General features: G+C 44.0%; 1 protein-coding gene across 2 annotated transcripts in view; it reads left to right on the top strand.

The window, feature by feature from the left end:
* Positions 1-27,042, top strand: part of Dym (dymeclin) — a 265,401-nt gene that overhangs the window by 32,743 nt on the left and 205,616 nt on the right. For both annotated transcript variants that reach the window (XM_029546929.1, XM_021214259.2), the window contains exons 3-6: positions 6,555-6,607; positions 9,356-9,449; positions 10,559-10,692; positions 14,768-14,840. In XM_029546929.1, the coding sequence (XP_029402789.1) occupies positions 6,555-6,607; positions 9,356-9,449; positions 10,559-10,692; positions 14,768-14,840 (354 nt within the window). The remainder of the gene's footprint in view (positions 1-6,554; positions 6,608-9,355; positions 9,450-10,558; positions 10,693-14,767; positions 14,841-27,042) is intronic.

The following is a 27,042-nucleotide window of genomic DNA, read 5'->3' on the forward strand; positions in this document are numbered from 1 at the left end:
GGATGGTTATGAGCCACCATGTGGTTGCTGGGATTTGAACTCCAGACCTTCGGAAGAGCAGTCGGGTGCTCTTACCCACTGAGCCATCTCACCAGCCCTCAGTGCCTTGTGTTTTAATTTAGTATGGCAGTGAATGACCTCACACAAGTGGGCAGGAGTGGGTTCTTGTAATATGAGGCCATTTTGACAAAACCGCTTGTGTTAACTGTCAGTTGTGTTGAGAGGAGAGGCAAGTGTGGTAGGCTTGGCTGTGGTCAGGGAATGCTGGAAGAGCTTCCTGGTGAGCTCCTGGTCTCTCACAGGGACCTGATTAGGCCGCTCAGGCAGGAAGTGGTCTGTGAAGGGAGACTGAGTTCTGACTGAGGAAAACCAGCTGTGGCTGTCACCTCTTGCTTACTTTTGTCACCTGTTAGGAAGCTGAGGGAGCAGGACCCAGTGGGCTCTTGCTGGATGGATTTGGTGAAACACAGTCCCATAGGGCGGTGGCTCTCAGCCTTCCTAATGCTCTTAATGGTGACCCAAACCATAAAGTTAGTTTTGTTGCTACATCATAACTTTAATTTTGCTACTATTGTGGATCGTAATGTAAATAACTGATATTCGACCCCCGGAAAAGGGTTGTTGGACCCCTGATGGGGTCTCGATCCATGGGGTGAGAACACTGCCGTAGGTAGAGTTTGGCAGGTCATACGCTCCTTTTCTTAAGGAAGTTAATCTTAGGTCTGAATAGACTGACTTAAAAGTGGAAACTGAAGAATGAACATAAATAGAACTAGTTTTCTGATGCACACTTCTTTTCAGTTGGAAGCCATGAGACTGACTTCTTTCCTTCCCTCTCTCCTCCCTCCCTCTTTCCCTCACTTCTTCTCTCCCTCACTCCCTCTCTCCTTCCTTCTTTCTTTTCTTAAACAAAGGGTCTTGCTATGTAGCCCAAGCTGGCCCAAAACTCTTGGTCCTCCTGCTTTAGCCTCCCAAGAGTTGGGATCACGGGCATGAACCTTCATACCGGTTGGTCATGCGATTGTTGGGAGTTAGTTGTTGAGCTGTTTGTGATTGTTGGGAGTTAGTTGTTGAGCTGTTTGTGATTGTTGGGAGTTAGTTGTTGAGCTGTTTGCTGGAGTGTGGTTGCCTGTGTCTGCTGTTTCTGCTGCCTTCCCACAACCGCTGTTCTGAAGGAAGCCTTTACTGCATCATGAGAACTATTCTACACACTGGGCACTAGATGGTGCTGAGATAAGGCAGAATGGCAGCTCTGACAGGACAGCATGCTCAGGTCTAAACCCTCACATACAGTTGCAGGGGAGCCTAAGAAAGGGAAAATGTTTAATAGCAGTCAAGATGAACCAGGGTTCACGGGCTGTGTATGTTTTTCTTGTCCATTAAAATGCTTTCATCATATTCTTTACACTTACAGTCCTTCCCTGCTAAGTGGGTTAGGCTGCCTAATGAATAGCCTTACATTATTTAATGTTGACCACATCACTGGCTTCTCATTTTTCATTGATAAAAATAGAAGTCTGGGCCAGCCTGGTCTACAGAGTGAGTTCCAGGACAGCCAGAGCTATACAGAGAAACCCTGTCTCGAAAAACCAAACCAAACAAAACAAAAAATAGAAGTCTGATAAATTTCCTTATAACCAGGTTGTTATGCATTTCTCATTGTGTAAGTAGCTGACTTCAAGACTGATTTTACCAGTAAAATAATTTTTAAAAACATTTAAGTAATCTTTGATTATAGGAAAGTTATAAAATGCATAAACAAAAGTTAAAGTAGTCATATCTTTTTAAAATACCACATACTATCATTTTTTTAACAAAAATCTGATGTTGCATTACTGTTACATATTTCTTTTGAGTCACTGTGTTTGTATAACTATCCCCAGTCTCTATTTCCAGGACCTTCTTCCATATGAGACAGAAGTGCCTTGCCCATTAAATAGTACCGACTTCCCTTTCTGTTTGGGAGTTTGCCTGCCTGGGGACCCAGTACTGGGGAGGCATGGAATACAGCCATCCGTCATTGGCCCCAAACTTCACTTTGTTATACACAGAGGCTCCATTTCTCCTTAGCGTTGTTGAGTTCCAATTAACCACTTCAGTTTTTCTCTCAGGGATTTTCCTTGTATTATAACAAATAAGAACATTCTGCTAAGAGGCCTTGGTAATGTAGACATTGTTAATTAATTAAATTATTTATTTAGGGTTTTTCGAGACAGGGTTTCTCTGTATAGCCCTGGCTGTCCTGGAACTCACTTTGTAGACCAGGCTGGCCTTGAACTCAGAAATCCGCCTGCCTCTGCCTCCTGAGTGCTAGGATTAAAGGTGTGCGCCACCACGCCCGGCAATTTATTAATTATTTATGAAGTCTTTCTCATTTCCAAGTGCTAGACTGATTGTCATCTCTCTTTCCAGTTAGTTTCACATCTGTTACTGTTCTCGTGTCTCTTAGTTCTGAGCCCTAGTATAGGATGCTGTGCATATACAGTGAGTACCTACCTGGTAAGGTCCAGATGTAACCCAGGGGTGTGTGTGTGTGTGTGTGTGTGTCTGTCTGTCTGTCTGTCTGTCTGTCCAAGAGATAAATTACAGTGATGACCATGTGCTGCTCTCTCCTCTCGAATGTGTAAATTCATCAAACCGAGCTTCAGATGACAACCAGAGAGCCGCACTGTAAAATGAGGCAGCGCCTCAGGAAAAGGATGCTGGGGTTACCCATTCACTCCCAGTTCACACCTATCCAAAGCCGGGCTTCACACCTCTCCCACAGACACCACCCTGCACTTGAATGTCACTAGTGGCAGGCTTGCCTGCAAGGGAAAAGTGGCTTGTTCAGTATTTTTACCTTGCTGGAGGGGCATCTGTCTTCCCTGACTAGGGTTAGTTGGCTGAGTGATCTTAAACTCTAAATGTGTTTCCTCACTTGGGAAACAGAAAAGAGACTTGCCCCAGATTAGCTCAAGAGTACTAACTGAAGGAAACAAGTGAGATGCTTAAATGGGGCACAGTAAGCATTGTTACAGTGCTGAAGCAAGGGGCCAAGAAGATCCTTGCTCCCTCGATTGCTTTCTCACCAGCCCGTTGAGATCTGAATTTTAAAGCCATTAATTTGTCCTGTTTTCCTGAGAAAGTAAAGGCAGTCTTTCCCAGTGTGGTGGTTGCTGTGGTTCCAGACCTTTGATTTGGGCGGTTGAACGGTAGCACGTAGATTGTCTGTGAGTCACACAAATAAATACAGGCACCTTTTTGGTTCTGCCTGATGTGTTAAAATTTTCTGCAATAAATTATATGCAGTTTTATCCTTTAAAATTTTATTATGAATAGGTTCTTTTAAAGTGTTAACCTTCCTGCCATTTGACCACTGAATGGGCTAATTCTTGTGAGTTTTGTGATTGGTTTCTGTAATTCCCTCTTTGCTGACATAAGGGGGCAGTCTTCAGAAATGCCTCAGTGGCTTTCTGAATGGCCACTTGTTTTGTTTTTTGTTTTTGGTTTTCTGAGACAGGGTTTCTCTGTGTAGCCCTGGCTGTCCTGGAACTCACTCTGTAGACCAGGCTGGCCTCGAACTCAGAAATCTGCCTGCCTCTGCCTCCTGAGTGCTGGGATTAAAGGCATGCACCCCCCATTGCCCAGCTTGATAGAATTTTTATAACATGCTATATGTATGATAGATTTTTCTTGTTTTAAAAAGTACTTTTAAGATGTACTTTTATTTTATGGGTATGAGTGCTTTGCCTGCATGCATATATGTGTAGCGCATGTATGTATGTGCATCTCATGTGTGCTTGATGCCTGTGGAGGTCAGAACCCTGTAAGGAGAGTTGTGGGGGGAGGGGCATGGAGTGCTTTCTGTCATCCTCCTCCAGTCTCTTCAGTTTTGTTGTGTGTTGGGATGGCACCACAGATAGCAAGAATGTCTCCTCTGTGACTGTTCCTTTCTGTAACTGTTGCCGCCAGGGACTGACAGAGTGGCCATGATCCAGGAAGGTGCCCGATGTGGCACCAGTCGAGGATTGCTTCAGGACCCTGGTGGTTGTTTAATAGAGGTTAGTTTGGGAGCAAAGGTTTGCTTATGCGATTATGAATTTTAACCATCTTTAATGTCCTGCAGATGTGGAGTTGCTGTAGTAAGCGAGTCTGGAGTATTCTGTGTGGTGTTCTTTATTTGCTCTGAGTTAGCATTTGCTGCCTCTTGTCCCTTTTGGCGTGTTTCCAGTGCCCCAGGTCTGTTAAGAAACTTTTGGTCTCTGACTGTGATTGTCTTTGAAGCGTTGGCATGTTCGTGCAGTGCCATTTTTCTTGTATTTACTGCAAAGGCTTTGCCCTTTGTTGTTTCCTGCCAGCACAGCTGAGCTCCTCTGTTTAGGGGCAGGGTGCCTGTAACTGCTGAGCAGTGGCCGGCTGGCCTGCTTAGCTTCTCTACCTCACCGGGGCTCCAAGTCAAGCAGCTGGCCGAGTGAGGAGCGAGGGAGCACCTGATTCTTAAATGCTGGGAAGTGTAGGAAACTGGGAAGTGGATGGATGAGAGGAAAGAAGCTAGCGCGGCAGTCAGTGTGCCTGGGTGAGTCCTGTACAGCAGTGGCTCCCAGCCTTGCTCTGCTGCGATTCTTACAGTTTCCCATGTCTTGGTGACCCCAGCTGTAAAGTTCCTTTGTTAAACTTGCCTTGCTCTCATGGAACATGAACGTGGGGGCTGAGGGTGCTTTTGCCGGAAGAGATTGCTGAGGTGGGTACGGAGAGAAAGGCTTCGTGGGCCTCACCACAGAAAGGCTGGTGCTAGCTGCCTGGCTAGCCGCAGAGAGCAGCTTCCCAGGAGGCGGGCTCATTGTGAGAAGGAAGTTAAACCACTTCAAAGGATACGTTCTTGGGGCTGGAGCGATGGCTCAGCCATTAAGAACACTTGCTTTTCTCTAGAGGACCAGAGACTGATTCTCAGCACCTATATCAGCTTGATCACAAGCACCTGTAATGCCAGCTCCAGGAGTATTGGACATCCTGCCTCTGTGGTCTCCTGCCCTTGTGTGACCTGGTGGCCAGAGAGATGCTTAAGATCACTAGTTTACAGCTTGTGCAGATAGATGGCCTACGTTGATCGGCCTCCATGTCCTAAACATGGTGGGGCTCTGTGCCTGCCATGTCTCTGAATTCCCATTTCTAATTTGATGCCACCTTGGTTGTCTAGGAACTATAGACAAGCTGGCCTTGAACTCAGAGAGCTCTGCCAATCTCCCAAGTGCTAGGATTAAAGGCATGTTACCACGTCTAGCCGCTGCCTTCCTTCCCATTGTTGGGCTCACTTTCAATCCCAGCACTAGGGCGGCAGAGAGCAGCTGACTTCTGTGAAGACTGTGGCGAGAGACCCTGTTTCAAAACAAATGAGTAAGCAAAAGAGTTATTGTAAGCATGGCAATATTTTGCATACATGTGTGCCTGGTGCCTGTGGCAGTCAGAAGACGGTATCAGAGTCCCTGGAACTGCAGTTATAGATGGCCGTGAGCCTACATGTGGGTGCTCTTTTGTAAGAGCAGCTGTTGCTCTTAACCTTGGACCCATTTCTCTTTCTGTGCCCCCAACCGCTGGTTTTTTGAGCTGTCTCTTCATAGCCCTGGCTGTCCTGGTGATCCCTATGTAGAGCAGATTGGCCTTGTATTTACAGAGATGCCATCACTGCCCAGCCTTTTCAAGTTAGATGTTTTGGGGTTCTTTTTACTTTTGAGTTTACAAACAGACAAACAGCCCTTTGGCTACTGTGTTTTGTTTGTTATTTTGTTTTGTTTTGTTTTGTTTTGTTTTGGGTGGGGGGAGGGCATGAGTTCTTACTTTGTAGCTCTGGCTGGCCTGGAGCTTGTTTTGTAGGCCAGGCTGGCCTTAAACTCCTAGCAATTCCCCTGCCTCTGCCTCCCAGAGCTGTGGTATTCAAGGTGTGTCTCACCATGCCTTGAAGCACTGAAGCTTGGATGTGCATCTTTCTTTTCTTGCCTGTTTCTTCATTTTTTGTTTGTTTTTTGTTTTTGTTTTTGTTGTTGTTGTTTGAGACAGGGTCTACAATGTAGCCCAGGCTGTGCTTAAATTCAATGTTCAGCTCATGTAGTACAGGTTGGCCTTGAACTCATGGCAATCTTCTAGCCCGAATGCTAGCTAGTAATGACAGGTATTTAACACCATTCCTGCCTTTTGCTTAACTATTTGACAGGATAGAGATTCATACTTCCCATGTCTCCTAAGCATAACATCACATTTCCCAATAAGGGCATGATCGGTCTGTGGCTTGTTCTGTTCTGGATTACCCTACCCGGTGCTGAAAGATAGGGCTCCCCAGGCTCCTCTCTCCACTCTTGTGAATTAGAGTACATTTCCTAACGACACTGAAAACTGAATCGAGGCAGGGTCTGCACTGTAGCCCAGGCTGTGCAGCTTTCTTTATATTGCTAATTTTATTGTCTTCTTTGTTAACCATATTCTTGTTCTGATTTATGTTTCCAGTGGATACATTCTATTAGTGTATACATATTTTGTATTGCATTCTAAAGTACTTTTCATTTCTTTTGTCTTTACAGTACTGAGTTGAAGCTGTTGGAAGAGGCAACCATTTCAGTTTGCAAGTCTTTGGGTAAGGTGGGAAGGGAGAAAAAACAGGCAGGTTCTAAAGTTTTCTGTTAAAAATTTTAATAGTATAATAATGTGAGTTTAATTAATGTAGTATCATTCTTTTTTTTATTTTTATTTATTTATTTATTTTGAGACAGGGTTTCTCTGTGTAGCCCAGGCTGTCCTGGAACTCACTTTGTAGACCAGGCTGGCCTTGAACTCAGAAATCCACCTATCTCTGCCTCCCAAGTGCTGGGATTAAAGGCGTGCGCCACCACTGCCTGACTGTGTAGTATCATTCTTGATTATAATGGTGATGATGGTAACTATTTGTTACATGGACTCATTGGTGCTTTGTACAGTTTTGTCAGTGTGCCTTGTCTCTCTCTGTCTTAGTGGACCCTCCTGGGATTTCAGGCATGGGACCTGCACCTGGCTTCCCTTGTGTACTCTCTTACAGTATGTATCTGCAGATGTCTGGCTTCCCTTGTGTACTCTCTTACAGTATGTATCTGCAGATGTCTGGCCTCCCTTGTGTACTCTCTTACAGTATGTATCTGCAGATGTCTGGCCTCCCTNTCCCTTGTGTACTCTCTTACAGTATATATTTGCAGATGTCTGGCCTCCCTTGTGTACTCTCTTACAGTATGTATCTGCAGATGTCTTATGGTTTTATTGCTGTGAGGAGATCACATAACCAAGGCAAGGTCCCTTATAAGGGACAACATTTCATTGGAGCTGGCTTACAGTTTCAGAGATTCAGTCCATTATCTTCAAGACAGGAGCATGGCAGCATCCAGGCAGGCATGGTGCAGGAGGAGCTGAGAGTTCTACATATTGATCCACAGGTAGTAGGAGGAGAGACTGTCTTCCACTGCAGACAGGAGGAGGCTCTGAGTCCATACTGGGTGGAGCTTGAGCATAGGAGACCTCAGTGCCCTCCTGCACTGACTTACTTCCTCTGTTCCAACAAGGCCACACTTCATAATAGTGCCACTCCCTGTGGCCAAGCATTCAAACACATGAATTTATGGGGCTAAACCTTTTCAAACCACCACAGCAGACTTGCATTAATTTTTAAAAGTATATTCTTAAGAACTCCATCTTTGATACTCTTCAACATGTGTCAAGAAACTCACATAGGGGCTGGAGAGATGGCTCAGCTGTTATGAGCACTGACTGCTCTTCTAGAGGTTCTGAATTCAATTCCCAGCAACCACATAGTGGCTCACAACCATCTGTAATGGGATCCAAAGCATTCTTCTGGAGTGTCTGAAGACAGCTACAGTGTACTTACATATAATTCATAAATAAATCTTTGGGCTGGAGCAAGCAGAGGTCCTGAGTTCAATTCCTAGCAACCATATGAAGGCACACAAACAGCTACAGTGTACTCATATACATTAAATAAATAAATAAATAAATCTTAAAAAAGCAAAAATAAATAAATAAAAATAAATCTTAAAAAAGAAGCTTACATAGATACACAGTTCTCAGTACTGCATGAAAATGAACTCTGACAGCTCAGGCCAGTGTTCTTCAGTGTTCGAGTTTCTGGTTCAACAACGTCTATGCATCTATGTTTACACTGGAAATCCTTGGCCAAGTAAGTAACTGTGCAATTGTTGCTGCCTTGGTTTGAACTTTGCACCCTACACGTAAACCCTGTGAGCTTTTTTCAGCAGTAAAAGTAAATTTTGGACTAAACAGTCTCTTTTTTCTGTCGAATTCTTAGCTTTTGAGCTTTAGAGACTTGCTACAATGTGTAATATGTTTTATGGATAATTTTGACGTCCAATTTGTTATGTCCAATAATTTCCTTATAGCTAAGAATTTGAGCCAGTAGGTATCTGTCCTTGAGAAAGTAACAACCTATAGATAGCAATATGTAAAATGAACTAGGGTGATGGCTCTGTGGTTAAGAGTACTAGCTGCTTTTCTAGAGAACCGGGGTTCAATTCCCAGCACCCACAAGGCAGCTTACAATGGTCTATAGTTTCAGTTACAGAGGATCCTATGTCGTCTTTTGGCCTTCTCAGGTGTGCACATGTTGGAAAGATATATGTGCAGGCCAAACATCCATATATAAAATAAAGCAATACATTTTAAAATTTAAGAAGAACGTGAAAAATTTCAGTAATACTGGTTCTTACCTCATTTGAGGTTGCACTTCCTTCTACTGTTTACTTTGTGAATAAATTGAATATTTGTAATTACGACTATCTCTTAGTCACTGTTCTTTTGCTGTGATGAAACACCATGACCAAAAGCAAGTTGGGAAGGGAAGGGTTTATTCAGCTTATGCCTGCATATCAGTATCAGTATTCATCAAAGGAAGTCAGGACAGGAACTCAAGCAGGGCAGGAACCTGGAGACAGGAGCGGATGCAGAGGCCATGGAGGAGTGCTGCTTACTGGCTTGCTCCTCATGGCTTGCTCAGCCCATAGAACCCAGGACCACTAGCCCTATGATGACCCTCCTCCATTGATTACAAATTAAGGAAATGTCCTACAGGCATGCCTAAGACCCCATTTTATGGAGGCATTTTCTTCATTGAGGCCCCCTCTTCTCAGATGAAGAAGCTTGTGTCAAGTTGATATATGGTTGTCCAGCACAGACTAAGAGTAGCATTTTCTCTTATTGCTTATTTTCAGAATTGGACGTGAAATTGTCTGTAAGAGTGATCAGTCAGCAATTTCAGTGTGGCATTTTATAAATGGTATGAAATGCTCAGTATTATCTATTTAAATGCCTTTCTTGTCTCTTGCAGTTGAAAACAACCCTCGAACAGGAAATCTTGCTGCGCTAACTAAAGTCTTCCTTTCTAGAACCAGGGAGCTCAGGCTCTCGGCCGAGTGTCAGAAGTAAGTCACTGCTCAGTGTCACCGCGGCATGCTTGGCGGGCGCTATGAGGAACAGTTTTTATTCGATGCAGGGAATAGGCTATGGTCCTTTGAAAATCCCTGTGGAGAAATTATACTCTTTATTAAGAGAAAAAAGAAAAAAGTAAAAGAGAAGTTTTTATTTTAGGGTCTTAAATTGTTGGTGTGAGGTTTAGCGATTTGTTTGATTCCAGCACTGTAGTTATTAAAATTATATTCTTTAAAATGATTAGTAATTATATAGTGATTTCTTTTATATAGTTATTTTTAATTCAGTTTTAAAATTAATCATTCATTTGTTTTGGGTAGCACATAAAATGGGTTTTATGGTGACATTTGTTTGCACATGTTCATTCTGCCATCACCCTCCTTTGTCGTGATGTGGTTGTTACCATAAAAGGTGTTTCCTCCTGTTATCACTCCTTGTGATTACTAATCTAATTTAAATATCAACTTAGATTGATATCATCTTATGCCACATCTATAGCTCTTATGTCCTAAATATTGGATTTGGGGTTGTCTGATTGTTTATGACTAGAGCATTGACTTTGTAGCCCAGGCTGGACCAGGCACTCTGGTGCTGCGATAACAGGTGGAGCCACGGCGCCTGGCTCTTATAAAGTTGTTAGAGCTTAGATAGTGTCATCTTTAAGATTGTTTATTGCTCTGCTTATGGAGAAGTACATCAAATCGTCCTGTCATTAACACAAATAACAGGCACTGTATTGTGTTGTAACCACAGATGTCCCCTGTGGTTACATTGTGTACTTGCATATGTTCTCTTTATGCTGCCATAGTTTTAGCTTTCTTTGCTTTCACGTGAGACAGTTATAAAGCTAAGGACAAAACGGTTACACCTACAGGTGCCAGTGACTGTTTTAATCCAGTAGACTTCACTCAGTAGAGTTCATCTGAGGGAAAATACAGTAGCTGCCACTGGCTCAGTATAACTGCAAGATGCAGACATTGTCCTATACGCAGGCTGTGGCAGAGCCACCATCACATTAGGAAGACACAATGGACTGGAAACAAACCGACCTTGCTTACGATGAACTACTGAAGTTGAGGTGCTTCTGGTCTTTCCTTTCCAGCCACATCTTCATTTGGCAGACACACAATGCTTTGTTTATTATTTGCTGCTTGCTGAAAGTGTTCATCTGTGAGATGTCTGAGGAGGAGCTGCAGCTTCATTTTACGTATGAAGAAAAGTCCCCCGGCAGTTACAGTAAGTAATAGGTCAATGACAGACCTTAGGATTAAAGTAGAATCTGGTCTAGTGGGCAAGGGCACCACCTCCCAGCAGTCATCTGTGACCTCCACGTGTGCACCGTGGCTCCTGTGCTGCTCACACCTGCTCATCATTCTCTCTCTCTCTCCCTCTCTCCCTCTCTCTCTCTCTGTCTCTCTGTCTCTCTCTGTCTCTGTCTCTCTCTGTCTCTGTCTCTGTCTGTCTCTGTCTGTCTCTGTCTCTCTGTCTCTGTCTCTGTCTCTGTCTCTGTCTCTCTCTCTCTCTCTCTCTCTCTCTCTCTCTCACAGCAATTAAGCATGGTCTTTGAAGACTCCAGGTGGCCTGCAACACCATCTGTTTTCTTTCTNTCTCTCTCTCTCTCTCTCTCTCTCTCTCTCTCACAGCAATTAAGCATGGTCTTTGAAGACTCCAGGTGGCCTGCAACACCATCTGTTTTCTTTCTTAAAGTGGCCAGCAGGAAAAGGCCTTCCTTCTTCGCGGTCTTTGACCATTACTTGTTTTGTTGCTGTAACCAAACACCTGACAGAATGGGAAAGAAAGGGTTGGTTTTGCCCAGAGTTTGAGGGTGGGGCATGGTGGCAGCAGGAGCGCGAGGCAGCTGTCACCTTGCATCTGCAGTGAGGAAGCCCAGAGAGTCCAGTGCTGGTACTTGGCTGCTTTTGCCTTCTATTTGGTTGGTACCTCAGTCTGTGGGATGGAGCCACCCATCTGTGTGTAATGTGGAAGCTGTGTTACAGGCGTGCCCAGAGGTCTGTGTATAATGTGGAAGCTGTGTTACAGGTGTGCCCAGAGGTCTGTCTCCTGGGTGGTTCTAGATTCGGTCATGTTGACAACCAGTGTAAGCATCACAAAGTCTACTCCTTGTCAACCCAACAAACAGACCACTTACCACTTATTATTGTTGCGTTTTTAGATTTATGTATTTTATGAGTATGACTGTTTTGCCTCTGTGTATGTATGTGTACCATGTGTGCACTTGGTGCCTGTGAAAGGCAGAAGAAGGTGTGGATTGTCCAGGAACTGGAGTTAAGGATGGTTGTGAGCCATGCTGTTTGTCCAGGCCTTCTCTGCAAGGGTAACAAGTGTTCTTTATTAGTATTTTTTTAATTCACTTTACACACCAATCACAGCTCCCCCCATCCCACCTATACATATTCATCCTCCCCACTGCCCCTCTCCTTCTCCTCATAGAAGGGGAATCACCCCCTGGGTACCACCCCGCCCTGGGATATCTAATCCCAGCAGGCCTCCCATGAGGCCCACTGGGCAGTCCAGATAGGGAAGGGAGATCCAATGGCAGGCAACAGAGTCAGAGATGGCCCCCTCTCCAATTGTTAGGGGACCCACATGAAGACCAAGTGTCACATCTGCTACAAATGTGTAGGGGTCCTGCGTCCAGCTCCTATACGCTCCCTGGAAGTGATCTTAAGCACCAAGACATCTCTCCAGTACCTGTTAGTGTGTGTGTTTGTGTGTTTGTGTGCTTTGCTTCTGGTGATCAGTAAGGGTCTCCACTTTTTTTGATACATAATAATTAGCATAAATGATAACAATTATCTAAGCCAAGAAAGTGAGAGAGTTAAGTTAGCTACTTTTAATAACAAGCAGAAATTGGAAGATAAACTCCAAGTGGTGTGTAAGAGTGAGTTTGAATGTACTAAGTGTACTTAACTGAACTGAGATCTTGAAGTAGGGAATAAGAACTCCACAAGAGCTCTTCAGGGTTAGGAGGCCACAGCAGGTGCTGTGCGTTTGTAGCCAGCCTGAAGTGTGAGGGACTCCAGTTCAGGGCTATCCCAGGCTACACAGTGAGCTTCTTTCTCAACAAACAAAAACGAGGCTGCATCAGAGAGGTGGACTGCGTAGTCAAGAAGACTCTGAGCGTGCTTGCTTACAGAGGGTGGCGGAGTCTGGGTTTTAGCATTGGGCTGCTGATGCAGTCATCAAAACTGAAAATAAGAACGAAGTGTGTTGTTGGGTTAGAGAGGCGGCTCAGTGGTGAGAACACTGGCTGCTGCTCTTCCAGAGGACCCAGGTTTGGATCCCAGCACTCAATGGCAGTTTACCACTTTGAGGGGATCAAGCTCCCTCTTCTGAGATCTCTGTATATATGTAGGCAGATCATTCATGCACATAAAATTAAAAAGAGGTAAACCAGAGAAGTGTTAGAGGTATTGCACTCATTTTTGAACACACTGAGTTTGAGATAATGGTCACTCATCTTGGACACACCAGTAGACACCTGGTGGGAGTCTGCAGCCGTGGCACTCTGACTGCCCCACATCTTGTCCAAGCTGTGAACTGACTAGAGTCTGCCCTGCCGAGTACGTGCATGAGAGACAGTTTGACAGGAAACAGAATGGTTTATGAGAGGCTGAAAGGCAATCTTTGGATTTAGGAGTCACTAGCATGTAAGTTGTGATGGGGGAGGGAGGGAGGGGGAGGGAGAGAGAGAGAGAGAGAGAGAGAGGAGGGAGAGAGGAGGGAGAGGAGAAGGAGAAGGAAAGAGAAGAAGAGAGAGAAGAGAGAAACATCATGGCAGAATGAATGGAAGAATGGAAGGTGTGTGTTCTGGAGGAGTGCTGGCAAGAGAGTAGAGAACGCCAGGTAGCTGTGAGACTGTGCATGACCTGAGAAAATCATTTCATGAGGGAGTTGATGTCATGAGTGTCCAGAACCTAAACCAGACGTCACAAGGCTATTTACGATTCTCTGACCAGGAAAGCCTTCTTGTCTTTGGCTTTTGTTTGTAAGGAGGTGACTACCTTCTTGTCAGAATTCATTCTGTCATCTGTGGATTGAAAATGGGCTGTGGGGTTCATCAGGATCAAGGGCAAAGTCATATGAATATTTGGGGGAGAGATACAGGTTTAAATATCTTTGCTTCAGGTGGAGCAGCTAAAGCAGCTTTTAAAAAAATTGTATCTTTTTTTATATAAAATTCCATCAAAAGAAGCAGTGTGAGGTATGAGAAGTTTGAAAATTACTAGCCTGTAGGAACCTTAAGGTTTTTTTTTTTTTTTATAATTTTTGTTGGCTCTTTGTGAATTTCACATTATGTACCCCAGTTCCACTAATTCCCCCCTCCCCTCATACCTGTCCTCCACCCTTGCAACACCCTTCCTCCCCTCTGCCCCCTAGAAAAAAAGCTACAATGTGTTTGGAAGCTACAGTGTGTCTGGAAGCTACAGTGTGTCTGGAAATAGTGTTCCCTTCAGTCCACACTTCTTGCTTGCACATATTCACTGCAATGACTCATTGATCAGGTTCCAGGCCTCTGGCTTCTGCTACTCTATCAATACTGAAAACTCACTGGGACTCCTCTTGGAGATCTTGCTGTTGCCCTGTGTCATGGATCTGTAGTTTTGGATCTGTAGGACCAGCCCCTTCATGCACTCCAGCAGTTCATCAGTGGGGTCTGTGTTGGGGTGGGCCAATTCAAAGCCCTGGATCTGAACCTGAGAGGATCTGAGCTGCTCTGCCCTCCAGCTCTCCTGCTCTCACACCCTTGGCCTGGTTCACTGTCAACCCCTGTACCAGGGCTAGCTCCACCCTTCTGCCCAGGCGAGGTGCCAGGAGAGCCGCTCTCCCGAGTGCTGCAACAGGTGAGGGCCAGGGCCCGCTCTCCTGCCTACAGTGCATCCTTGTAATCTTAGAATTTGGGGGAGGCTTGCCAGTTGAGGACTACACAGTGAGACCCAGTCTTGAAAGCAAAAATAGAGCCAGTGAGGTAGTTAAGTAAGTCATGCTTTTTTCTAACTCTGAAACTCACATAAAAGTAGAAGGAGAAAACCACTTCAAGGAATTACCTTCTGCCTCTCACACATATGCTATGGCACATACACTGATACAAAACGAAAACCGTGTAAAGTTGTTATTAAGGCTGTGCTAGGTGCTGGCTTGCTCAGGATCTGGATTTTATTCAGAGGTCAAAATAGTGTTTGAATATATGTAATAATAAATTTTTTCTTATTAGGAATGAAAACTTAACATCTAAGTAACTTCATCTATTGTCTACCTTGTCAAAACAAACCTTTGTGTGTCTTACTAGGTTCTGACTCTGAAGATCTTTTGGAAGAATTGCTCTGCAGCTTGGTACAGTTAATCACTGATACTCCACTCCTGTAAGTTCTGCCTGAGCCGGGCTTGGTCCTCGTTCTGTAATGAAGATGAGAATTGACTGTGTTGAAGAGGTGTGTGTGTGTGTGTGTGTGTGTGTGTGTGTGTGTGCATGTGTGCGTGCGCGCGGGCGCGCGTGCACGTGTGATTGAGGGTGTGTGTGGGGCAGGCAGTGTTCGGCGAATTTTTATTCATTCTCTTCTCCCTTTTTTTCTTTTGTTTTCTCTTCCCTGACCCTTCCCACTCTCTCTGTCTTTTTGAGATAGGGTCTTACCATATAACTTTGGTTACCCTAGAACACCCTATGTAGACCAGGCTGGCCTTGAACTCACAAGATCCACCTGCCTCTGCCTCCTGAGTGCTGGGATTAGAGGCGTGTGCCTCCATGCCCAGCTCCCCATATTTTCTGAGACAGGGTCTTTGATGGAACCTTGACTTCTTTGCCGTGGCTACACTGTCAGGCCAGCAAGCCTCAGGGTCCATCCATCTTCACTGTTGGTGCAGGCCTCAGGGTCCATCCACACTGTGGCTGCAGGGTTGCAGGTTGCGCCACCAGACTCGGACTTGTTGTAGGTGCTGAGGATCCTAACTGAGGATCTGCTGAGCTGTTTGCCCGAGCCCCGTGTTGAAGAGCTTGTAGGTTCTGGCATAGTGTGTAAGACTGCACACTCAGGTAACTCTATTTTTGCCTGGTGTGTATAGACTGTGTCCACCCGACTCGCTTGCTTTTCTGTTGCCGTGACAAAACACCATGAGCAAGGCAACTTAAAGGGAACAGAACGTTTAATGGGGGGGTCATAGTTTCAAAGGTTGGTAGAGTCTGTGGCCATCCTGGCAGGGAGCATGGCCATAGGCAGCCGGCGGGCGGGCGGGCAGGCGGGCGGGCAGGCGTGGTACTTGGAGCAGGAACTGAGAGCTCACTTTGAGACAACTGAGAGGTAGAGAGAGCTATCTGGAAATGGTGTGGGCTTCTGAAACCTCAAAGCCCACTCTCAGCGACACATCCTCCAACAAAGCCACAGCTCCCAATCCTCCCCAACAGTCCCAGCAGGTGGGGACAAAGCACTCAGGTGTGTTTGAGGTTTGGGGCCTATTTTTATTCAAACCACACTGCCATCAAACAAGAATTTCATGTTAAGGGAGAATGATTAAGTCCTTCAGTAATATTAACAAGGTAGGCAGAGGACTGCATTAACTTGGTAAGAAGAGATCTTATAGGTCTGTAAAGAGTTTGAGAAAGGCAAGTTGAATCTAGTCTATGTGGTAGAAAAAGCAAACTGACCAGAGTGTACTCTTTTTCCCCCAGCTTCTTGGTTTTGTTTGGAGACTGTTTTAGGAGGACAGATTTCTTTCCAGTGTTCTTTGAAGCTAGGTGTGTTCCTTGAGATGTCGTTGGGGAGGTCCTCCAATGAGACTTGTTAGTGAAGTTCTTCAGAGGGGCTTACTCGGTGAAGAAGTGTGTGGTTCTCTTCTGACAGCCTTTTCCTGTGTCCTGGAACATGGATGAGGTCTTCTGAGTTGCACACCCATCCTGGCACCACAACCCAGGAGTCTCCTAGAGGTTTTCCTTTGATGTCACTGAGCCCTGAACCAAGGTCAACAACCTCTGTTCTCCTTCCCTTACCCTGGACATCTCATATGACAAGCCAAACCCTTGGCTGTTTATGCTGCTGGAACTGGGTTTCCATCGCTGCAGCTCAGTGCAGTTTCTCTGTGTGTAAAAATGTCTACTCACTATGAGTTGTTGCTTATCACCCCTCTCATCACGGATCCTCCTCTGGAATCCTTAGCCATTTCTGTCATCATTGCTGTCCTTTACACACTGGCTGTGCATTCATGTATCTTGGCCCTTTGGAAGGCCACAAACCTTTGTATTGTCTGTGACATTCTTCCATCACCAGACACTTGAATTACTGTGGACTGACTGACTCTTGAGACAGAATCTTTCATGTTGGCCTTGCTGGTGCCATGTCTTGTCCTATCTCCTTACTTACTGGGTGTGTGCATGCATACACACGTACATCCATGTGTGGGCATGTGTGTGCCATAGCACATGTGTGGAGGTCAGGGATAACTGTGAGAGTCTGTTCTCTCCACCTACCATGTAGGTCCCGAGGACTGAACCCCAGTTATCAGACTTGGTAGTACCTTTACCTGATCTATTTTCCTGGTTCCAGAGATACACATTTTAAAGGAATGGCATTTATGTATTAGACAAGGTCTCATATATCCCAGGCTGCCCTTGAGCTTACTGTATAGCTGAGAATAACTTTGAACTTTATAAGTTTTTGTATGTATCAGTGTTTTGCCTGCATGTATGTCCGTATACCATGTATGTTCGTTGCTGGAGAAGACCAAAAGAGAATGTTGGACCCCTGGAACTGGAGTTGTAGAAGGTTGTGAGCTACCGAGGTGGGTGCTAGATACTAAACCTGAGTTCTCTGGAAGAACATCCAGTTGCCTTAACTGCTGCGCCGTCTTCCTAGCCCCAGCCTTGAACATTTCCTCCTCCTCCTCTTATCTCTTGAGTGTGGAGACCACCACATGCACTTTATGGAGGCTGCACGCAGGCTGCTAGCCATGCGCTCCACCAGCTGACCTGTATCTCCACCCGTGGGAAGGAAGTAGTTTTTAGATAAAGAAGTTCTTCAGGCTTAGCATCATAAAGTAACAGACACAGAGGGGTTTTGTCAGAAGTGGCCCAGAAACAAAAGATAGGCCTTTGTGAGCCAATAGTCTCTCGGGGATTCTGTACACGAATCCATACCTTTGCCTAGAGCTGGGGAGCTGCACCATGCCTGGTCCTGCGGTGATGCACGGTGAGCTGAGCTAAGTAGACTGCCTGCTAGGGAAGGACGTGGGGATAGCTTCCCACCAATGCCTGGTGAGACACAGAACTGTTTACCCATCTGCCAGCCTTTCTCTTGCTTTGAGTAGAATTTGATATTGCACATGACCATGTAAGCCCAGCTTACAGTCTCCTTGTACCCATGTCACATGGTTTGCGCTGACGCAGAGATACTTAAGCCACCAGGTGTCACCTCACCGAGCTTATGCATTTCAAGACCTTTGTTTCTTGCCCTGTCCTTTTTCCTACTTGGAATATGGGATATAAGGCAATGCTCAGATCATATTGAATTATGGGTAAGAGAGTCACTTGCAAAGGGTAGGTCCAAGGAGCATGGGCTGTTAGTAATATTAGTAAGTGCTCATTCTCACATGTATTCTTCTTTTTTTTAAAAAAAGATTTATTTTATTTATTAAATGTAAGTACACTGTAGCTGTCTTCAGACACCAGGAGAGGGAATCAGATCTTGTTACAGATGGTTGTGAGCCACCGTGTGGTTGCTGGGATTTGAACTCAGGGCCCCCGGAAGAGCAGTCAATGCTCTTAACCGCTGAGCCATCTCTCTAGCCCCTCACCTGTATTCTTATGTGAGAAAACCAGTTCCTGTCTTGGTTAAGTCAGAGAACTTATGTAATTCCCTGCTCTTTTCTAATCATATTAAGCTAGATGTCTTATATGTTTTTGACCAAATTTTAAAATTAAATTGATATAATTTTAAAATTAACCAGGTCAGATTACACATGCATATAACCCTAGCTCTTGGGAGACTGAGGCAAGAAGATGGTGAGTTAATGGATAGCCTGGGCTACATAGTGCATTCCAGACCAGCCTAGACTACATAGTGAGACTCAGTCTGAAACAAACACAAAATTAGGCTTTTAATAACATTTGTTTTCATTGCCAAGTACCAGCAATTGAATGTGTACAGACTTTAGCCTTTACTGATCATGTTTTGTTGAAGTTAGAGAGTTGGAAGTATTAAATATGTTTAGATAGTAAAGAGGCAGTTAATACAGTGAATGGACCAGCTGTGTGGAGAAGCCAACAGTGTTGGAGTATATCACACATTCAGTGTTTTAATGTGTTTATACTTTTTAAATGAACTGAAAATGCACAGGCAGCCAGATGTCTTGTGTTATGTATGCTCAGCTAGAAGCAGCTGCTGAAACAATTTCTTATGATTTAATGTCCTTGGAAGTCCATCTTACAAGACAGTTTGTCTTGGTTACAGTTTCCATGTGAAAGCAACTACTCTGTAAGTGTTTCTTCTACCCCAACTGCTTCGCAGCAGTCTAGACCAGCCTGTAACTGAAGGTGGAATTAACATGGAACCTGAAGCCCTCTTAGCTCCTGAGCACCGGCAGTCTGGCTAGAGTGCTTTACTGTCGCTCTTGCTTACCTGTGTTGCATTAGCAGGAGAATCATTAGAAGTCTAATTTTAGTAGTCATGTAATTTCAAACTAACCTAAATTTTTCTTATGAGACTATATTAAATAGTCTATTAAAATTGAGAGCAAAATGATTACTAAGAATAACATACTTACATACATTATGTATGTGTGTACCCATATTGCACATATGTGTGTGTGTGTGTGTGTGTGTGTGTGTGTGTGTATGTCTCCATCCTCCCACACAGCTCTTGCTTGCCCTAAACTAGTTTGAACTTGCTGTGTGGCTAAGGATGACAAACTTCTGCATTTCTTGCCTTCAACCCAGGGTGATAGGATTATAGGTGTATACTGTAATGCCTGGTTTGTACAAATTTTTTTTTTTTTNTAAAAGTTTGAAATAACTACTAAACATTGTTTTGTTTGTTTGGTTGGTTTTTGGTTTTTTGGTTTTTTGAGACAGGGTTTCTCTGTGTAGTCCTGGCTGCCCTGGAACTCACTTTGTAGACCAGGCTGGCCTTGAACTCAGAAATCTGCCTGCCTCTGCCTCCCAAGTGCTGGGATTAAAGGCGTGCACCACCACTGCCCGGCTTGTACAAACTTTTAAATGATTCTTTATTAGAAACAGGATCAGGCTAGGCCCAGGTCCAGTTGCTAATCCCAGTTATTCAAGAGGATCTCAAGTTCAAGACTTGCCTGGGGAATCCCCACTTTGAGGTCTTTGAGGAAGACAAAAAGATCTGAACAGGGCCCTCTCAGGACTGACTATGTCCTTGTGGAATCAAGGACATGTTAGATTGATTACATCAAGTCTAGAAGATTAAGACTGGAAACGCTGTGTTGTCTGAGACGTGAGTGTTAGAAGACTGAACCTGAGCTATGTTTCAGATTCTGGACCAGGGCACAGCTAGGAAGTCTAGGGCTTCTCCTCTCATTTCCACTTTGGAGGGATTAAAGAGGTTTTAAACTGTCTGAATTGTGAAATTCTTCATATCAACATGCTTTCTGAAATATAATAGTTATAAGTGCACATTCAGACCGTAATCTTTCAGTAGTGTGTTGTGAAATATCTGAATACTGAAGAGGTTTATTCTCTGCCAGTCGTTCTTTGTGTTTGAGACAAGGTCTTACAGTGTAGCCCTGGCTGGCCTGGAACTGTTGTGTAGACCAGGCTGGTCCTGAACTCCAGAGAGGCTCACCTGCTTCTGCCTCTCATTGCTGGCTTGAAGGCATGTGCTACCATACTCGACTTGTAAGTGGTTTCCTTGGTTGTCAATGAGAGCGAAGGCACACAGGTGCTCGTGGTTGGGAGTTGAAGGGCTTTTATAACTCTGGGATAATGTCTTTCTTCAGCCCTACATGTTGATTCACAAAGCCAGCTTCAGTGGAAGGCAAGAGCTAGCTACAGCAAATCAGCATTTAAATTTTAAGTGTTGCAAATTAAAATCTAGCACAGCTTTCTGGATGAATTAGGAAGTTAAGACATCATAAGTAAGCATTGAACTAAATGTTATAGAATTTTCATATACCAAGATAGAATTGTGTATTAAAAGGTTAAAATAGGCATTTAAAAAAAAATTAAAGATTTATTTATGTATTATATGTAAGCACACTGTAGCTGTCTTCAGACAAACCAGAAGAGGGCATCAGATCTCATCACATCTCATGATTGTGAGCCACCATGTGGTTGTTGGGATTTGAACTTAGGACCTTCAGAAGAACAGTCAGTGCTCTTAACTGCTGAGCCATCTCTCCAGCTGGTGGTCCTGTGTGTGCTGAGGCTTCATTCAGTGGTAGAGTATATACTTAATAATAAGATGACCTTGAATTTAGTCCCTGGCACAAAGTATTACAGCCATACCTCTAATTTCAGTTTTAAAACTAGCCATCATTCCTATGACAGCATCTGAAATATATAATAATTCTCTCCTTTTAGAATATCTCTGTTGGCTCAAATAGCTATTTCTAAATTTTCATCTTAATCTTTTGAACTTGTCAGTTGTTTTTATTAAACTTATATTCCATGTACGGTGCTGCCAGGTTCCTGCCCAGGACTCAGTCAGAGGAGCATGGCTTTTCCTTCTGGGTTCATTAGCTTTGCTGTTAGCCAACACCAACACCCATTTCACAGTGGCTTTTGTCCTTGTCCAAGTGTCCCCCTCTGCCCCTCATCGCAGCACAAGGTCACAGCTTCTGTCATTTATTCACATGAAGTGTTAACTTGCTCTAGCAGTAGTCTGTTCTAGGACATTCCAGCCCAGATGCTGGAAAGTTTTTGGGATACTGTGGCAGCCAAAGCCGTGCTTCAGCTCGCTAAAGTTGACTTTGGTTTAGCAGTTGTGTAATGAAAATAAATCTTCTGAAGATTATACCAGGACTTCAAAACAGAAAGAGCTGTGGACTGAAAACACTGTTCATTTCTTAAAAAATCACTCCACTGAGCATGGTAGAATTTTGGTTTCTCTCAAGTATTGGCCTCTTCGGACTCATTTCCCTGATGACTTGGCATTTAAGGTAGTCCAATTAATATTTTGAATTTGGTTATTATAGAAATTAACATTACCTCAAGTTCCTTTTTTTTTTTTCCTTCTTAGCATTATCAGGAGTTAAGGAATTGACATCAGAGCTCACCCACTGCCCTTACTTAAAGGAAAACCAAGATGTGTAGATTCCATGTTGAAGTGAGCAGGGCATAAGGAGCTGAGGAAGAGAGCTAGCTTTCCCGGTTTGGGGAGGGTAGTTCTTACAACACTGTAACAGGACTCAGGTGCTGATCACGCTCCTCATAGGGTCTCATTTCATGTGTGCTCAGATCTTAATAGGCCGAAGTCAGTGTGGTTCGTCAGGGTAATCTGGTTTGGTATAGGTTGGTACTTGGATGTGAGCAGAGCCTCATCCATGAGAGTGCATCGGCACCAACCCCCTTGTCTTTCAGCCTCCTTCTTTGGATCCATAACTGACTCTTGGCGTTTAGTTTCTTTGTACATTCTTGGAAATTTTAATGTATAGGAACAGTTAGGAGTACAGATTCACATTTCACCCTATTTTTGCACCAGGGTTGAAAAAATCCACATATTGTTCTGAATCTTGCTCTGATTTTCAGTCTAACCGAGGAGTCTTTGTATCCCAGTGTTTAAAGGTCTTTCTGTTTTCATTTTCAAATAAAAACAAATAAATCCAATACCTACTATTCATCTTATTTTTAAAGGTCACAACTCTGTGGTTTTGCGTGTATTCCCCATGATTCTGTAGCAACAGAGAAACCACAAGTGTTGTCCATCACATCTCCACTTGTCCCCACGAGTCCCCTCTTTCTCCTCATGGCAAACAGTCTGCTTTCTCTTCCTGTGAGTCTGCGTGTGCTGGATCCCTCTGCCCTGACTTTCCCCTTCTAACTCTGTATGGTCTGCTCAGTTTCATCTATTGTCATGTGTATTGGGACTTTATTTTTTCCAATGGAGGTTGGGGAGTGTGAAAAGTATTCTATTGCATCTATATGCCACATTTTCAACGTGTATTCATCAGTTAATAGACTTTTTGTTTTTGTTATCTTTTGCCATTATGTGTAATGCTATGAAAATTTACCTGTAAGATTTTGTGTTGGTATATGTTTTCAGTTCTCTTAGGTATATCTACCTAGGAGTGGAATTGTTAGAGCATGTGGGACTCTGGGCATGCTATTTCGCATTCCAGAGTCTGTGAATAAAGGTTGCAATTTTTCTACCTCCTTTCTCATTCAGAAAATTACATGACCATATTTATTTATTAGAAAAACTAGGCATTTCTGATGTGAATTTATAGTATATTTTTTTCTTGGTTTGCCTATTTTCTTTTTATTATTATTTTAATTTTACTAAAAACATAACTTTGCTTTGGTAATGTTGTTTTTTTTTTTTCTCTTGATTGTCCTGGAACCCACTCTGTTGTTCTTGAACTCACAGAGCTCTGCCTACCTCTGCCTTTGATCTTACATTTATTTTATAAAATGGGTCTGAGTGTTAGAATTGGTGTTAGGTGACCAATTAGTGGGTGCATCCTTGGGAAGAGTGAGTTCTCCCTCTCTTCTTTCCTAGTCCCTAGCTGCCTGTAGTTCTCTGTCTGGCTGAGGCCCCTGGGATTGTATCCTTCCTTGTTAGCATGTTTGTTGATGTGCGTTTTCAGATCTCGTTTAGGCAGCCATGTTGTTGAGGTGTCATGGATGTTGCTTCCCCGTCATATCTAGGAGAGACATCACACAGCAGATTTCCTCTTCCTCTGGCTCTTTCAATTTTCCTGCCACCTCTTCTGTGATGTGTTATGAGCCTGAGGTGCAGGAATGATGTTGTATCTATTGTGGTGGGCTTCCGCGATGAGTGGTTCTCTGTATTTTGGGCAGATGCGGCTTTCTGGTGTGGTGTCAGTCTGCTGTAGAGAGAAGCTTCTTTGTTGAGGGGTGAGAGCTAGGATTATCTCTGGGCATCAGGGTAAATTTTAGAGCACAGTTAGGCTATGCTGGTTTAGTAAAGTTCTCGCTGAGATTCGTGACCGTGCTCGCTCGCTTGCTCGTCCGGGCAGTTGCTGTGCTTCCAGGCACCGTTTCCCTCCTGTTGAGTGAGCCTTAAATCCAGGTTGTTCCCACGGATGTGAGCAGCACCCACACATCTCTAGGGATCTCCTACCGTGCTGGTCGTTGTGGTCGTCGTCGTGGTCGTCGTCATGGCTCCAATGTGTCATAGCTAAGTAGGATATTAGCAGTCCCTAAAGGACCTCCAGGACCAGTGGTGTACAGCTTTTGATTGTTTACAATGAAGTGAGAGAATATTAACTAAGAACATTCCTGGCTGAAATGAGATTAAACACACTGCTTAAACTGTCTCTAATGTTGTATTGATGTTTTGTCATGGTGTTAAAACAATTTGTTTATTTTTACAAAACTTCTAAAAATGTTTATTTTCAAGTTATGTGTATGTGCACATGATTGCGGGTGCCCGAAGGGATCAAAGGTGTAAGATTCCCTGGAGCTGGAGTTGCAGGAGTTGTGAACCACCTAGCATGGGTGCTGGGAATCAAGCAATGTGTGCTCTTACCTGCGGAGCCATCTCTTAAGCCATGGGTATGCTTTTTCAAGGATGGTCTCATGTAGCCAAGGCTGGCCTTGAATTTCTGCTTCTCCCAAGTTTTGAAACTGTAGGCCCTAGCCACCATGCTGGCTTTTCAAATGCTGTAGGTTATGAAGCAAATGCCTGTGTCACCCCTAGTTGAAGTCTACTCCTCAGTGTGGAGGTCCTAGGGCTCGGGGCTTTTGGGAGGCCATCTCACAGGAGTGACAGGAGCCACAGCTATCTCCTCACCACTGTCCCCTCCATGGCTGCAGCAAGAAGGCAGCTGCCCACAGGCCAGGAAGAAAGCTCTTGACCTGGAACTAAATTGGTTGGCATCTTGACTTTGGAGTGCTCGGCCCCTGTAGTTGTAAAGCAGGAGTGTTTGTTCATGGTAACTTGTTTGAGAATTCATGCTCTCAATGACAAAGTCATTACACAGAAATCATATAATAGCAGCTATCAAATGATAAAAATTAAAATGCCATTAAAAATAAAACATGAAACACATTGGATTAAACTTAACAAATACGTGCACAATTTAAGTATTAGTAATTAAAAAACATGACTAGTAAAATTAAGGAAGGCCTAAATGTGACTGTATATGTATGAATTGAAGGCAGATAGAGATGAGGTGGCAGGTCAGTTAGTCTATAGATTCAGTTAGTCACATTTGTATCAGGATTGTTAGTCAATCTTTTTTTCTTTCTTTTTTTTTTTTAATATTTATTTATTTATTTATTTATTTATTTATTAATTATCTGTAAGTACACTGTAGCTGTCTTCAGACACTCCAGAAGAGGGCATCAGATTTCGTTATGGATGGTTGTGAGCCACCATGTGGTTGCTGGGATTTGAACTCAGGACCTTTGGAAGAGCAGTCGGCGCTCTTAACCACTGAGCCATCTCACCAGCCCCCGTTAGTCAATTTTTTAAAAGACAGGCTCTTGGTATGGAGTATAGGCTGGCTTTGAATTCATGGTGTAGCCCAGGCTTAGACTGAATTCACACTTCTCCCTCCCTCTTCTCTCCTAGCGGGTTTGCTGGCCTGTGCCACCATGCCAAACTTTATATTGTATCAGGAATTGGGGCCTCTAGGAAGTTGTCTCACCCGATTGTTGTCACAGTTATTTTCTCCTCACAGAGAAAGAGAAAGAGAGAGAGAGAAAGAGTGAGAGAGAGCGAGAGAGGACACTGTGGTCCTCAACTGTAAATGGAAAGTTGAATATTAATTCTCTCTTCACTGCCTGGAAGTCTCTCAGCCGGGGCTGGGGCACGGCGTTTGTTTGCTTTGTTTTTTCCTTCAGTCCTGAAGACAGTGGAAAGTGGAAATACAGTATTTTTCTCTACCCTCAACTGATAGTTGTTGGAACTGACAGTGTAGTCTGTTGAGGTGGAGTGTTAGCAGGTGGTGTAAGTGGCCCACTAAGTACTTTTCATTATCTCTGTTTTGACACCGCTGAAGTACCTGCGAGTGTAAGTTGGGCTTAGTACTAATAACTCTTGCTGTCTTGTGCAGACTACTGTCCTGTTTTATCTTTTAACTACCCAGTAAAGTAACTGGGAAAGAAAAGGAAGTCTTAAGCTAGATCACTTTTATCATATCCAGTTAGCCTGCAGCTTTTAAGACATTGTGGCGTAGCGGTCTCTGATTCGCCATAAAGAGCCAGTATGTGGTCAGCTTGGTGTTGAGTGGTGGCACAGTCATAGCTTTGGGGCCATCGGTGAGCTTTTGTTCATTAATGACCCTGGAGGGTCCTCAAGCTTTAGGAGGTGTGGGGGACATGGTAACTAGGAACCATCATTGACAGACAGCTGCATTTTGGTTGTGTATCCTCAAGCCCTATGTCTTTAACATATTTTCCGAATGACATTTGCATCATTTCCCTGGGTGGCACAATCGAATTGGGGCCTACTTATTTTGAAGCAGAGTTTTAAAAACTCTATACTGAATGCCATTTTCAGGGATTAAATGAGAGCATGGGCTGCCTTGTCTTGGTCTTGCTTTATGGAATAATTATTTATTTTTGCTGTCACTACTAGTCCTGTTACTATCTCCCTGGGAGTCTAGTGAATTTTTATAGCGTGCTGGATTATGAAATAGTATTTGGAAGCTGAGAGTTTGAGTTTTTTTTTTCTTTTGTCCACCAGTAGACTTTTGGTAACACATAACTAATTTTTCTCTGTAACTGAGCAGACTAGGGCAAATCCATGATTGCGTTCTGTCATCTCATTTTGTATGTAGGGCACAATGGTAATGGGACATAGGCTGCAGGGCGGGGCTGCAGATAAGAATGGTTACATGATGACCAGGATGTAAGCATCAGTGCAGAATGAGTAATTGAGTAATGAGGGGTGTAGGAGCCCAGCGTGTAAGGGTGTTTCTTATATGCCCTGTTCTATTTAGATGGAAACCTCCGTTGACTCAGAGGTACTCCGCTGCTCTCCATCTGGTAGGAGAGCCTTGTAAGCAGGCAACAGCAGATGCAAACCCCTGAGCTGGGCACGTTAAGGTTTCTGAGTAGGCCTGTCAAACTGGAGGTGAAGGGGCAAGGGCGATGCAGTGGGAAGGAAGTTAGGGTGCTCTCTTAGAAGTCCTGGAGTTTCAGAGGGTGGGCTCGGGACTGTCTTCTAAGTGAGGTGAGCAGCCACTGCTATTCATGGTCCCTGTGTAAATATTTCCCAGCGGGCAGTGGTGGTAAGCCTGTAATTCCTGCAGAGTGGGGGTGGGGGCGGGGAGAGGAGGCTTGAAGCAGGATTATGAGTTGAAGGCTATTTTGGGTTGCATAGAAAATTCAAGGGCTATGGATTTCACTGTTAGCATTAAGTTTTTCTTTTGCTCTGTACCAATACATGCGCTTGGAAATAAGTTTTTTTTTTTTTTTTTTTTTTT

The sequence above is a fragment of the Mus pahari genome, chromosome 15, assembly GCF_900095145.1.
Source record: "Mus pahari chromosome 15, PAHARI_EIJ_v1.1, whole genome shotgun sequence".
Taxonomy (NCBI): Eukaryota; Metazoa; Chordata; class Mammalia; order Rodentia; family Muridae; genus Mus; species Mus pahari.